The sequence below is a fragment of the Electrophorus electricus genome, chromosome 15 (assembly GCF_041902795.1).
Source record: "Electrophorus electricus isolate QZ-2024a chromosome 15, ASM4190279v1, whole genome shotgun sequence".
NCBI lineage: Eukaryota > Metazoa > Chordata > Actinopteri > Gymnotiformes > Gymnotidae > Electrophorus > Electrophorus electricus.
The window spans coordinates 9,630,344-9,645,348 of NC_137511.1; the positions used below are offsets into that span (position 1 = coordinate 9,630,344).

Consider the following 15,005-nt stretch of genomic DNA (forward strand, 5'->3'; position numbering starts at 1 on the left):
ATCAAACTAGTCTGTCAGAAGGGTCTGTTAAAGAACTCCAAGGGCCCTTGCTTATCTCATTTGCCCAACAGATACTCCTATTTACATGAGTATTGAGAAAAGCCACAGCTTTATGAATTGAGTCAATAATGACCTAGATGTTTTATCAGACAGGATAAAAACCCACTCAGGCAAGCTGCAGTAAAATTCTACAGCATTGATATTTAAGGACTTTGCTTTCACAATATTTGCTTGGTGTACATAGAGAGCTCAGCATATTGACTTATTTCTCCAAGGCCACACCTGCAACCATGGATTGTATTTTACAATTTTTATATATATATATATATATATATATATATATATATATATATATATATATATTTTACAAATCAGGTCATGTTTGACAAGCTCTTGCCAGCAGGGTGCTAGGTGTTTAATTGTGCTTTGTGTTGACAGTCATAAAAAGCTTTCAAGTTAGAAATTAGTAGTATTAAGGCACAAGCCAAATGTCTCCAAAATTGCATCTGTAAGTTTGCAGCAAGCAGTGTAACCCAGTGCTGCATTCTCCTCAGGCCACAAGCAACAGAGGTGCGGCACTCAACAGTCTGGAGTTCCAGAGTGGGGAATGGATTTATGACTACTATGGAAATTATTACAGTAACAAATTTGATTGGAACAGAGAGCAAGAGGGGAAAAAAAAATCCAGACAGAGCCACGATGACATGAATTCTTATCAGTTTGGCAGCAGTCAAGTAAATTAAATTCTATGAAATAAAAACAATTAGTCTTGATCTAATAAAGTTTATTTTCTTAAAAATGACCAGTTTCCTTTTTTTTTCTAGGAAATTAAACCCTTTTTAAATTCATACTAGCATCTACATAATGGTTATTGAATACTTCACAATATATTAAGTCTAGATGTTATGGTACATGCATACAATTCAGGCGGCATGAGAAGCCACAGTCACCACATTACACATAGATGGGGATGAAGTTGAGGGGCAAAAAGACAGTGAGGCTGTAGAGATATGTCTCAGCTAAGAGGCCAGGGCCTTTAACATGGTAAACTCCAGCAATGCTTTTCAATTTTATGCAACACACACACAATGGGCCATGGACCCAAAAGAAAATATATTTGATTAGAAGTAGGGGACATTTGTATCAATGTCATGTTGATTGAACAATATATGGACAAGAGTAAAGTCAACAGGGACACAGGATTTCACACTGCTGTTATAAGCAATGTTCACTGTTCATGGGCAACTCAATTGCCTTTGGGACGTTAGTAGCACTTAATTCTTGGTTTAGAAATTACTTTTCTAAACTGTTAGACATTTTCTTGAAAGAACAGAAAAATGCAGAGAACCCTTCTGTTTTTATCTAAATGGCAGTGGAAGGTGAAGTGAACACCTTAAGTGGCCTTTAAGGAATCACAGCCAAAGGGAAGGATGCACCGACTGCTTCATACCATGCATATCGAAAACCATCGCTGGAGGATATTTTAGTGTTATGTTTTCCAAATCTTTTTCTTCACTAATCCTCTTTCACAGAAAGAATTTATATGCTGAGACACAATATGATTACAAGCCTAACATGCGCTAACGAAAATATTAATAACAATATAATATATAATAAAATAAGACATTCAAATACTGTAAGATTTTTTTTGCTTGAAAATACAAAACTACATGAGAAAGCATTAAAATCATATTTGTTGATCTGAATAACATTAGCATATTTTTTTTAAAAAAGCAAGTGCTAACCACATTTTTTTTCTGACTTTTTTTTAAACCATACATTATATTCAGCACATCTGTTACCTAGAAACAGTTGCCAAGGAAGCCATGTCATCATGGCTCTCCCTTCTGTCCAAGAAGCCTCTCTGGAAAGAGGCTATGGCTCCAAAGGGTTCTGGCCACTGTCAGGTCTGTACAAAACTGCAGCAGAACTTCTCCACTTGAACCTGCACGCGTCACTGAGACTGCACAGGGTGATCGGTTTGGAAGGACCAAGAAAGTTTCCATCGTTTTCCTCCAAAATGTGATGCCACTGTTGTCTCATCTCTTAATCTCCAGAATCCTGAGTCAACATATTGCTTCTCTGTGCAACCCTTAACTATTCCAAAGTTTCTCAACATTTAACTCTTTGCAGGCAGAAAGCCATTTCGCACAACTGAAAAAGAACAGGATAGTTCTTGCTTCCATTTGCATCAGAACACTTTCCATTTAGAGATACACAGACATCACTTTCCAGCAAAGTGGCAGCTTTCCGTGGGAGTTCTGCATATCTCCTCTCAAATGGTTCTTTCCCATATATCAATTTATTCAAAGTCCTGGTGTCCCTTTGCTTTACAGAGTCTTTCTAAGCCCAAAGTGGCAGAAGCTCATTATAGGCAGGTTAAATTAAAGACCAGAGTGCTGAAACAGAGGACAAGTTCAGCTTCAGTTGTGTTGTAAAGTATTAGACTCTATAGGAGGTGCTGAATCATACAGAGTGTCCGTGTCATGTGTTGGCTCCCCGGCTAATGTGCAAGGGTTTGACAATGTACCTGCACCACAGTCACAGAAAAACCTAAGGGATTAGATAACAGATGGAGTCAGATCAGATGTGTTTGGATTAAATAAACCTAATAGTAGTAATTCTTCAATTTAACTGAAACCAGAGTTTAAGAGAGATTATCAAATATATTTAAAAAAAGAAGCAGGTCTAATGGTAACTTGGGATATGAACAAAGCTAGTAGGTAATGTACACTAACCTATCATGCCGTATAAACTCAACATCATGCCCTTGGTGGCATTTCTTGATACAGTTCACACAGATTGCATTTCTGTCTGTTGTATTACAGGTGTGGCACCTAAGAGAAAGTACAGAAAGAACAATTATGTTAATAAACTAACTTCTGAACTACAGACCTTTTTCAACTTCCTTAAGGGAACTATCACACCAATTACTGTACCTGTAAAAATCGTGCATGGGATAGCTGGTGTAACTGGAAATCTTGTACAGGCACTGACCTCTGCTCACAGCCTTCTCAATGGCATCCTGATTGTTCATGATTTTGTTGTCTGAAGGATTAATGAGGGACATCTCCATTAGATGACACCCAGGGACAACAAACAGACAGACACTCAATAGACGCTCAATAGTATTTACCTTTCATTGTGACATTGACACCAGAGGCTAGAAATAGACCTCCAAATCTGTTGTTGAATATTTGATTGCCTTCTAAGGTTGCTGTAGCATGATTTGTGATCTCAATGCCTAAATGGAACAAACGAGAAACATAATACAGTATTTATAAATAAATTAGAGCAGTACTAAACAAAATGAGCAAAACCTAATATAACCAGCAAAATAAAATACCCATTATTAAACAGAGATAAAAAGTATAGGTTCATCTCAAATACACTCAATAAATATAATTTACTTAGTCATAGAGTGCTAAATATTTAGAAAGTTTAGAACACTATAATTCACTTTTAATGCACTTCACTTCCCTACACATCAACTGACCTGCTGCAAAGCCATCAAATATTCGGTTCTTCCGCAACACAGGGTGACTGTTTGTGCTTATGAGAACACCAGCCTGGGCATTCCTGAAGATGTCATTTTCTTCCAGCAGCCCTGCACACAGACATTTGTTGCAGTATGCTCATGGACAGCATAAGTTTAATTCATCAACATATTTAAACAAACATCCATGACTGGTCAATATGATCTATACAAATGCAAATTCCCAGGCATGTGGTAGAAGCCCCCCCACTTCACAGAGGACTTATAAAGAACAAACCGTTCCTTCTGCCTTACCCCTCCCACCATTGAATATGCAGATACCACCATCCCGGCCGTCGTGGATCTTATTCCTGCGTAGGGTGGGGTTGCTGTCTGTCTTAATCCAGACCCCTGCCATTGCATTGTCAAAGATCTCGTTGTCTTCAATGAAACCAAGCCCTGAGAACACAATGTTAAAAACAGACAGACATTCGTGTTACATTCAGGGCTTCTTTCTTTCCACCCTGATGTAAGGAGAACAACTATACGAGTAGTATTTATAGCCGCCCTAGATGGAGTGTTATGGCCGTAATGCATCATAAACTGGGGTTACTGTCTCAGGCTGACAAATACAAGAACAATTTGGGCTCAGAGCTTCATGAAGTGCAGTAAGAAGGAAGACAATGGCAAAGTATTCACTTACCCGAGTTGTAAACAAGAATACCTCCATTCTGCCCTCCCCATATTTTGTTTCGTCTAATTTTAGGGTTGCTGCCAGTTCTGCATCCAGACAAGAAGGATCAAAATGTGTTATGCAGGCCACAGTAACGGCTTCAGTATTTAGAGCAAACATGCAAAAATGAAGACTTCATTTAGGCCTGTAACTCTTACTGACCAGTTTTGTTTTGTTTTTTGTTTTTTTTAAAAACCTCCGTAAAAGAGCATCCTACCTGATCTGGACTCCAGAGTACATGTGGTTGTAGATGTCATTATCTTCCAACACTCCATGACCGTTATCATAGAAATACACGCCAACCTATAAAGAGAAACCAAAATTTCTGCATCACTTCAGTTACTGTAAGTCATGAAGAGAAAATATGATGAAGATGTGTACCTGCTTGCCACTGTGGATCCTGTTCCTCCTAAGCACAGGTGTGCTCCCAGTGGTTACCCACACCCCTGCCAGCGTGTTGCTATACACTTCATTCTCCTCAATAACACCCTGGCCCTTCTCATGCTGTCAACACAAGAAGGAATCATGTTTAGCATAACTAAAAATATTTTAGCAAACATTTTAGCATAAAAACCAGTAGTGTGTGAATTTACCACATAGATGCCTCCATGCTGGCCATCATGAATCTTGTTGTGTCTGACTATAGGGCAGCTGTTGGTTCGGATCTGAATGCCAGCCAGGGCATTTCCATAAATATCATTTCCCTCTATGAGACCCCTACCATCACCAAATATGTAAACGCCTCCTTGGTTTCCATTGAAGATGGCATTACCCCTGGAAGAAAAAATAAAAAAAAACTCAAGACACAGGTAGACAAATGCAGTGTAACTGCCTGATTTTAGGAAGTGAACAAAAACAAAAAGCTAATCTACGAGCTTGTCAGTTTGTCAACCTCTTCAAAAATGTACATGCAAGACAGTTCTCGTACTAATTATGAGAACTCATCACAAATTTTCACACACACACACACACACACACACACACACACAAATGATTTAAAGAAGATTGAAGGAACCCTGACCTAATGGTGGGATCACTGTTGGAAGTGATCCACACGCCAGCAAAGTTATTGGCATAGATCTTATTCTCTATGAACTGGCCTCGGCCCTTCTCATGGACGTAGATGCCTCCTGTCTGGCCATGATGAATTTCACAGCGCACAACTGTAGGGTTAGCATAGGCCTTCACCTCAAAACCTGCAATTCTATTTCTGTGAATATTGCAGCTCTCAAAGTAGCCCTGCAGGGGGAGACAGACAATCAGAAATAAGTCTACAGCCTATCATTCTTGGGACAGTGAGAGAATAGAAAAGTTAAAATGGAGGAGTGGTCTTACCATTCCATGATCAAATGTAAACACCCCCACATCTCTGCCATGATGGATATGGTTCCTTCTAATGATGGGGTTGCCATGATTTTTAACCCAGATCCCTGCCAGTGCATTGTTTGAGATTTCATTATCTTCATAAATGCCCTAAGAAAATAGCAAATAAGAAAACTGAAAATATGCAATCAAGTTTCCACTTTTGAGAAAAGTCCATCATACTAGATTTTAACATTGCACAAAGAATGTCAACAATAGGAATCGTATAAAACGCACAATGTTGTAATATAAAAACCAAGTAACCAGCGTCTAAAGTCATTTGTCGCAATAAGTATAAGCAGCAGCTTTAGGCTGCTGAATCCACAAGGGGGCCCCCCCAATATTACTTTTTTGTTTGACTCTATAAACTCTTGATTCTGGATATTTACAACAAACCAATTGGTAATAAAAATTTGTTGGGTTGAACAAATCGATTTCCATCAATTTATTTGCATTTCTTAGGTCCCCCCCAAACTAGATTAATTCCCACACAATATAATTATAAACTTATTAGTCAATTGCACTGATGTTTGATACTCATGCACCTTCACAGAAACGTTAACCATTGCTTTATGCATCACTTGGGTATAACAACTGTGCACAGAAAACAAATGAATCAAAACTCTTGACTTATAGCAAAAAGCTTCTACCCACGACCTTTGAAATCTGGCATTTTTACACAAAATGTCTGGTCCTTCTGAAATCGGTGGGCTGAGGTTCGATTCTAGCAAGCTCTGGTGTGGTCCTCAGCAGGTGTTGAAGCCATCTGCCCCCAGACCCGTGTGTGGGGGCTGAGAGACTGGTTAATTTTGTAATGAGACTGCTTTGATTTATTGTGTTATTTCCCTTTTAAAGTTTCATGTATTTTCTGTTTAAATAAACATACTATGCAGATAAAATTCTTAAATCCATTTCTCTCAGGTACCTAATTTTTTTTTGCACAGCACTGTATATTTTACAAGAAAAAAAAGGAAGGGAAAAAAAAATAAAAAAAATATATAAATAAATCTATAGATGTACAATGCAGCAAAAATATTCTCATACAAGAATGACTCCTCGGTGCTCCTGCATGCAACCCAAAAGTGCTGTTTTGTACCCATGAAAAATAATAAGTAGCAAATGGATGAAGCTTCTTCCTACAATTTTGTGAAACTATGTGCAAAAAAATTATGCACAGAATTGTACAATCCACGGTTCGGATAGAGTTCTTATGTGTGAACGCAAACCAGCAATAATTAGCAGATTCAAGTGTACTCGAATCGAGTGTGAAAACGCCTTTAAACATTGCTTGGTATGGCCTTATGAAAGATGCCATGGTGATTCCCAAGAAGGATGGGAGCAGTTTTACACATTACTACAAGACACGGGTGTAGTTTTGGGAGGGGAAGAGGCGTCCCCCTCAATTCCTGCTCACACTACTATATAATGTATTAGGTTGGGTAGTTTGAGCATTTCCCCCCCAAAAGGTGAAATGAAACATACGCCACTGTGACACGAGGTTGTTTTCCTACCTGTGCATGGTCAGTAATGTACAGCCCCACATTCTCACAGTCACTGATGTTGCAGTGCTTGATGGTAGGACATGCACCCTGGCCACTGACACACACTGCTGACCCCACTGTAGAGACATTTTGAGAACAGTAAAGTAAAACAATACACAATAACAAGCACAGATGACTAAAATGCACAAAAGCATGGTCAGAAAATATTTACTAGAAACCCAACACAAACATTAATGAGGTAGCAATAGCTTAACACAAACTGTCGCTACCCGTGCAGGTGCTGCGGATAATGCAGTGGTCGATATTGGGGCTACAGTTCACGGTGATCTCCAGGCAGTGGTGTGCATTGTGATGTTGGGCAGATTTATCATCAGGGTTGAACTACAGGTAAAACAAGACAACTGAAATCTCACAATCCCCTGTCACAATGTGAAAAGCAGACAAAATATTATAGTAAAGAGTTGAGTGTTTAAAAAAGGAGGCAAGGTGGTTTACAAGACTTACCCTAATAGTCATGTAACCCACATATGCATCCTCTGAACCCTCCATGAAAACAAATGTTGAATCTCTAGTGTTCTCAATAACAACTTTATCAGCTACCTTTCCAGGGGCTGTGGAAAAGAGAAAACAAAAATATAATTTCTGTAACATGTCCAGGCATCAGTAGTTTTACCTATTGCTCCGTGAGTGTGGTGCTGAATCTGTTATCACAATATTCATTGTGATTTTGATATCCAAGGGTTACAGAGGCAAAGTATTTTGCATACAAACAAGTTATAAACATGCTAACTAGATTTACCTGCACCAATCATTGTGATGGGAGATTCAATATAGATCCATTCATCTGTATAAATGCCAGAATGAACAAATATCAGCCCATCAAAGTGGGCTTCCTGGACCCCTCCCAAAGCATCCTCAATGGTGTCATAGTACTGAAAACCAGATTTAAGAAAAAGGAGGGGAAAAAAAATAAAAACTTATGAAAACGGGTACAGGCTATAATTTGTATGACTGACGAATATAGACAATCAAAAGACAACACCAATAGAAGATAACAGAACTAACTAACTAACTAACTAAATAAATAAATAAATAAATAAACAACTAAAAATAATATCATACCAGCATATTTTCTCTTCCTTTGTATCTGCCTGGATTACTGTAAAAATGCTCTGCAAAACCAGGCTTTACATGTGCTCCTTTATACTGCAAAAAACAAAGCTTCAAGTTATGAATCAACTACACACACTCAAAAGAATGAAAGCACAATGTTCATTGATTATTCATGACTCCTCGAGGGGCAGATGCCGTGAACACCCCACCCCCAAACAAATTACAAACACATGAAGCATAGCGATCACCATGAAAGAATGCAGCTATGGAGTTTAGAGGGTCTGGGGATTTCAGACAGAACCATTCATACCAGTTGCTGAAAGCTTTCTTTCCATGGGTTGGGCTGTTCATATTCTTCAGGGTTTATCTGATAGAATTTTCCTGGCTCTGGGTGCATCATGGGCCGTGTGTATTCAAACACCTCCATGTACAATCTCTTCCTACAATACAAATCCAGAAATATCATTAGAAACAAGACTAACTGCTTGACTACTTATTCAACTGTTACTACTTTGAGGAAATCCTTGCAATCAAAGCCAATTACAAAGCAATAATCAGCAAAAAACCTAAAACCCTGCTTTGGATCCTGTACATTCTCCATCCCCATTATCTCGAAATAACACAGCAACAAATTCTAGATATTTCCCAAACTATTAACTAAATAATACAAAATCAACCAACACAATCAACTTACTACTACTTCAACCAAATTGAAATCCACAAAATTCAAATAGAATGTGAAGTAACAGATCATGAGGAAAAGTCTGCACTTGAAGATTATCTACAAAATCTAAGGTGCACTGCTCACCAGAGAATAGGGTCATTTGCTAGCTCACTGAATCTCTTGCACACACAAGCTGCCTGGCACAGGTCCTGTTCCAGCAGGTAGGAAAAGATCTTCAGGACCACTTCATCTGGAAGCTTCTCTTGGAGATATTGTTCTGCAGGGGCAGCTAAGGGGAAGACATGAAAAAGGTTAATCCAGACAGTTTCTTACTGCAACAAATTGATTTTGGCAAAGCCACAAATCATTTTAAATATTAGTACAAAATGGTGTGAGTTTCAGGATATAATTTTAGGTACATTTAAAAAGAGGTACATTTGTCTAAAACAGGACATTATCTAACTTGCACAATAAAATTTAGTGCCAGTGTTCATTTCTATGAATTGTAAAAGTATTCAGCCTTCTTCATTTTGGAGATCACATGAATGTTATTTAAAACTTCAATCAACCAGTCCAATTAAAAGTTATTAAATATAATAAAAAGCTTTAAACATTAAAAATAGCTCAGAGAGATAATACAGGATATACAATCAAACTGTTTCAGGGATGAAACGTAAAGGCTCCAAGATATTTTTAAATGAGAAATACTCGATTAAATCAAAGGTTTCATGAATTCAAAACTACGAATCTAATGCATAAGAAATATGGCTAACAATGTTGCGCTAAAATCAAAAGGAGTTCCCTATTGAAGTGTCCCCCTCACTTACACCAATACAGAACCATCTTGAATCACACACCTGTAATCCATTTAACCAAATTAGATGGAAAATACTGTCATTTTGTTCAACCAGTTGTTTCTCACTAAAGTGATCACAATGTGGATTAAGATACTAATAACCTAATTTTGGAATTCACCATCACTGAGGAAAAATGAATTAACCTGTAGTGCTTAGTAAACAATCTATAATGTTCTCAAACTTGTGTAAAGGAAAAAAAATGTGCCCTTACTGAAACTCTGCATTATTTAGTGGTCATAATACTGAGAGTATTAGCAAAGCCACTAGTTTTGTCTAGAAATGTTTAATTGCTTCATTTCTCTTACTGGTAACTTGTGTCTTACTTAAAAGATCACCCAAAACCCCATTAAATACCTGTTAGATAGAGTCAAACAGTTTTTGTAACATATGCAGTTATAAGATCTTTTTTTTTTTCACCATCAATGATCTTTTTTCACCATCAATGGTAAATTATAATTACATGATTTTATGACAAATCATTCAGCATACATAGACAATGCTCATTTCCTCCACATATGTATTTTATAAAAAATAAGAAAAAAAAAACAAAAAACATTTGTTTCAAAGGTCAACGCCTTCCCTCTGCAATTCAGTCCAATCTCTTCATGGCTCATAGGTTTGAGTTGCTGGAGAAAGAACAAACTGCTCTTGTATTTGATTGGTTTAAAAACAGCAAATGGCATCACCAGGATATGTTCACTGGCTATATATGTCTTAGTTACTGAAAATTGTCCACCGCAAAATTAAGTTTTTCATTCTTTTCCATTAAGAGACAGAGCTTTGAGCCAAATTTGGGGTGCTGTATTACTTAGTCATAACTGACACAAAGTGATAAACAATGACACCATGTTCAAAGCAACCACTATAAGAATCAACCTCATTTATATTCTAACACTTTTATGAACATTGTTTGCTTACCAACTTGGCAAGTATTACTTGAACAAGTCTATGAATGAACAAGTCCTGATCACAGAGATAATGACAGTCAATCTATGAAGCAAAAAGGCAGATGAAGAGGAAAAAACAAACAAACATACTGCTATTTAATGGTATATAATGCTATTTCTTGGAGGGAAATTAACAGTAATTACAAGCATTCCTATCCCTGTTAGCCGAGGCATGCGTGTACAATGCGTGCAAGAAGTATTTCGCCATTTAAGAGAGTTAAATTGGGGTGGGGGCTGTTTTATTTCATTTAAATTACTTAATTGGTGTAAAAAAAAAAGAAAAAGAAAAAAAAAAAGAAAGAAATTGGCCATAAATAATTAGAAGGGGTCAATTGTGAAATAAGGTGAACTGCTCCTGTGTAACTGTCTAGCATTTTCCTTCTAGCTCTTGGGAGGTAAAAGACTGCTTACAGCTGTGGCAATTACAACAGTGTTCATGCATCAAGTACTCACAAACACTCACGCATCAAGGTAATGCTATGAGAAAGGTGAGTGTTAATCACAAAGTTACCAGTAATTTACTTTTTTCATGCTATGATAAACTTGTTAAATGTTCAAGAAATCATAGCAAAATAAAGTTTATTTACACTCTATACAGACCAAGGAATAGGAGGCAAACGGTGTGCTAGTTATTCTTCATTACCAAAGATTAGTATAAAGGCCTCAGCGTTTCTGCTTTTCACATGTTCATGCTGTCATATTTCCAGTAGGGAATTCCTACTGAAGCTTTTATGTCCATATGTTCTACATAATTACCAACACTTTGGTAAAGTCATCATCGGTTTCCTAACTCACCTGGAAGGTCTTGGGACTTGCCTGACACTCTGGCACGTTTTGCTCTGTGGCCAAATGTTTCTGTTGCTGAAGTGGACGCTCCCTTCAAAATGTGAACACCACATTGAAACAATAATAAAATGATGTTTGAAAGGAAATATAAACAAACATGCTATATCTGTGACCTGAAAAGTTTGTCAATTGAAAAACTGTTCAGTTTGCTGCTTACCTCCATACTGCTCTTTGTGGGACAAGCGGTTCTCTTGGGCAACAAGGATTTTCGGCGGAGTTGGTATGGACTGTTTTGAGCTCCTGGACCTGATTCTTCTGCAACCATATCTGCAGGGACGTCCTCATCTGCATGGAAACAGGACAAAACAGAAAAAAGTACAACTCAATCAGGTAGTCATTTGTCAAGATACAGTAACAGGTCAGTGATCCCTATAGAATATACCAGGTATATTCTCCTGGTAAATTTCCCCTTTCCAAGTTTATGAAGCATACAGTACCTACAAGAAAGGAGAGACAGAGATTGACAGATACGGGACTCATCAAAAACATACAGAAGCACTTTTACGAGTCTGTCCTCTTGTAAAAATGGTGCAGCCTACCTAAAGAGTTATAGAGCACAAAAAAGTCACAACTGGATTAGTGGTAACAGAGCAGGACAGGCATATAAAAATAGACATACACTCACAGGAAAACCATCTGAGGTAGAGAAGGAAAATCAAGGCCTTCTTTGAATACAAATGAGTAGAGAAACACTTCAACTCAACTGATGATGCAAGCCACAGTTACGCTATGCAAACCATGCCACCGTGAGTTTATGAGTATGGTCAATATACCTCATCGATACAATCCCTATCACTCTGAACTGACTTTGCTTTAAAAGATCAAAGAACTGCAAACATTGTGATATTCTCTAAAGCAATTATCTTAATCATGAGGAAAGGAAGGTAACAGCTCACCATTTCCTTCACAGTACTGCACAAAACATTCTACCTGGCAGCCTTGACCTGAATAACCCTTTTTTAAATATTCTGTTTCACATGATGCACTCTGTACTGTGTCCTAACTGCACAATCCCTACCTGTTCAAGACCTCTGTGTGTGCACACCCTACCTACCTGTCATTACCTGGTGTACTGATCACCTGAGAGGCCTACAGTCTGTCCTTCCCTACAGCACAAATGGCACCTGGAGACAACATCCAAAAATTAAAAACGTATTAAATGGTAATGCACTACTGTCAGCACGAGCTGAAGCTAGTCACTGTGTGTTCACCATTTTACTGAATTCACTGTTGGCTGACCAACAATCAATCACTTATAGAGGGTTGCAAGGCATCAAAATGCCCAATATGTACTGATCTAATCTACATGCTACCTGGGATAGTTATCCTGCAAACGTCATTCCTAACTAATAGGAGTGTTAACTAAAGACATTTCTCAAACGCTGTATGCTGCAGAGGTTTGCATACAAAGCAAGTCGCCAAGATCCATATCAATAAAGTTCAAGCAGCATCATAAAATAGGTTTTGAAATACCAGCAGATGAATCTGAAGTATCTACAACAAACTTATCCTTGATAATTTGATCTGTTGGCAGAAGGGAGTACAATACGTCAGTTCTTTTGACAAAGGAAAAAACACTGGTAAAATCTATTTTGCTACCTGGCTGTACGATTTTATGTTGGATAGCGGAAAAGTAATCATTTTCTTAAAAGACCGTCAACAAAGTTTGAGATACGTGTTTGGAACATGCTTGCAATAACCCCCCATTTAGAAAACAAATGCATCAATTAATGAAAAAAAATCCTCTGAAAAAGCAAAGTTGATGTGATTCTGGCAAAAGATGACTTTTCCGGTTCAAATGTACATTGCTAATTTCAAATAGCCTTTACCTAAAGAACAGCAGACTACTCATACCAAAATCAAATCAGCCCAATAGAATACACCCCTACCCGTTAGAGCAAATGCATCATTTAGAAATTAGAACTAGAGTAATTAATTTACAAAGAAAGATAAATCTGATGTTACGTTGTAATTATTATCCTAAGTGTGCTTAAAACACTAACTGCCGTTCTACTGTTAAACTTACAAATCAGACAAAATAACCTGTGATTAAGGTTTTAAAACGCTTTAGACCTATTAGAGGCTTACATGTTGATGGTCCATCATAAGACTTTCAAACAATTAACAAGCAAAATGTACGGTAACCATTAACACAAAGACCTGATCAACAATGCCCACAGATGCTAACAGTTCATTTTGTTTAACAAGCAGAGCTACGTAACTTACTTAGCACTCAATAATGTAATTTACCTGAACAGATTAAAACAAAGGTTTCTGACTAGTTATCACAAACGCAGTAGGTTTTTTTTTTTTTAGCTTCAAGCAAACCAAGGCCGTGTCTATAAAGATGGTTGCGATGCAAAGTTACTATTGATACCCTCCGCATAAACATTAATTATAAGATCGATAGGCTTGACAATATTTTCAAACATTAACAATTCCAGTTAGCTAACACATAAAGACGAGCATTTTCTCCAAACTTCATTAGCGTGAACCCAACTGCGTAGCTAGCTAGGTAGCAGCCATTCGCTTAGCTACTGCTATAAGTCTTGGCAGTGTAAACAGACAGTAGGCTAATGTAAAAATAAACTTTAAAACTACTGTGCTTCGGTAACTCGAGTAAGGGTTGTATGTACGTACACAGTGTTCCTTTCTATATTTCATACCCTAATAATTTAATGTGTTTCCTTACAAGTGATTTTTCCTAGCAATGGATGCTAGCTAACTAGTTATTTGAGGTAACTGGCTAACCCTAGCTAGCAATTTTACATCACTAACCTACACCCCCCAAAATGGCAGCCCACTGGGTAGCTACGCAGACGTAATGTCCAAATACACATTTTAAATTATTTTTATTTAACAATAAAACAGTTCTATAAAATCAATCGAATCGAAAGGGCTTTGATATGTATTTTATTTGCCTCAATACGTAACAGCGCGATAATTACTGAGCTTTGAGGTTTTGGCTCTGAGCATAGCCGACAAGCTAGTTCAAATTCGTGGCCAATGAAGCCAAACAAAGCGCGGCCTGGCCTGCAAGCCACTATCTCTGAGCCTCGACATTTCCTGCTGAATCTAATCAGTTCTTAGGACTAGAGAAAAACCGCCTCATAGTACACACCAACCAACAGTGTTAAACGACAAGAAATACACATTCATGTATCGTGTTACTGTCGTGTCTTACCTCTTTCGCCGTTGTTCCTTTCCGGCTGCACCGGGCGCGGCCTCGATACTCGCCTGGGTCTTCTGTTGGTTGCTCTGACGGAGTTCATTTGGTGAGTTGATTTTTCAAAAATTAGATCGTTTCCCTCGGACGTTCTCCTCTATCGTTAACATAGGGTCCCTAGTTTCAAAGAAACCAATTCCACGCCGTAAACACTTAAAAATAACGCCAACTTACAGCAATTTGTTTGGGGGGGGGGTGGGGGTGTTCGTGCAGCTCCCCCTGTACTCTTCGATGCAAGCTCCGTCTCTCTCTTGCAGGAGGAGCCATTAACGCACACGGG

The 15,005-nt window shown here is 38.0% G+C and overlaps 1 protein-coding gene across 6 annotated transcripts; it reads right to left on the reverse strand.

Annotated features, from left to right (window-relative positions):
• Positions 1-767: 767 nt before the first annotated feature.
• On the reverse strand, positions 768-14,933 carry fbxo11b (F-box protein 11b). Of its 6 annotated transcripts, none has more exons than XM_027002642.3 (23): positions 14,684-14,758; positions 12,554-12,623; positions 11,657-11,784; positions 11,449-11,530; positions 8,994-9,138; positions 8,496-8,625; positions 8,195-8,278; positions 7,872-8,004; positions 7,577-7,683; positions 7,342-7,453; positions 7,082-7,188; positions 5,544-5,681; positions 5,230-5,447; positions 4,802-4,982; positions 4,590-4,712; positions 4,426-4,511; positions 4,179-4,255; positions 3,791-3,934; positions 3,497-3,607; positions 3,137-3,244; positions 2,940-3,048; positions 2,739-2,837; positions 768-2,553 (listed from the first exon to the last, which is right to left on the reverse strand). In XM_027002642.3, the coding sequence occupies exons 2-23, from the start codon at positions 12,558-12,560 to the stop codon at positions 2,424-2,426; spliced, it is 2,559 nt and encodes an 852-aa protein (XP_026858443.1). In that variant the 5' UTR covers positions 12,561-12,623; positions 14,684-14,758; the 3' UTR covers positions 768-2,423. The 6 variants fall into 6 exon arrangements, 5 of the variants coding, with proteins under 5 accessions (XP_026858443.1, XP_081553426.1, XP_026858442.1 ...); XM_081697300.1 differs by having other exon boundaries at positions 12,564-12,623; positions 14,684-14,739; XM_027002641.3 differs by lacking the exon at positions 12,554-12,623 and having other exon boundaries at positions 14,684-14,932.
• Between the last annotated feature and the right edge of the window lie 72 nt (positions 14,934-15,005).

Bases quoted from the DNA above. Each gene is read 5' to 3' on its own strand.
- fbxo11b (XM_027002641.3), bottom strand. From the start codon at position 14,771: ATGAACTCCGTCAGAGCAACCAACAGAAGACCCAGGCGAGTATCGAGG. The intron at 7,454-7,576 runs GTAAGTCTTGTA...TTTTACCTGTAG, and splicing joins TGGGTTACATGACTATTAGG to TTCAACCCTGATGATAAATC. The intron at 3,245-3,496 runs GTCAGTTGATGT...TGTTCCATTTAG, and splicing joins ATTTGATGGCTTTGCAGCAG to GCATTGAGATCACAAATCAT.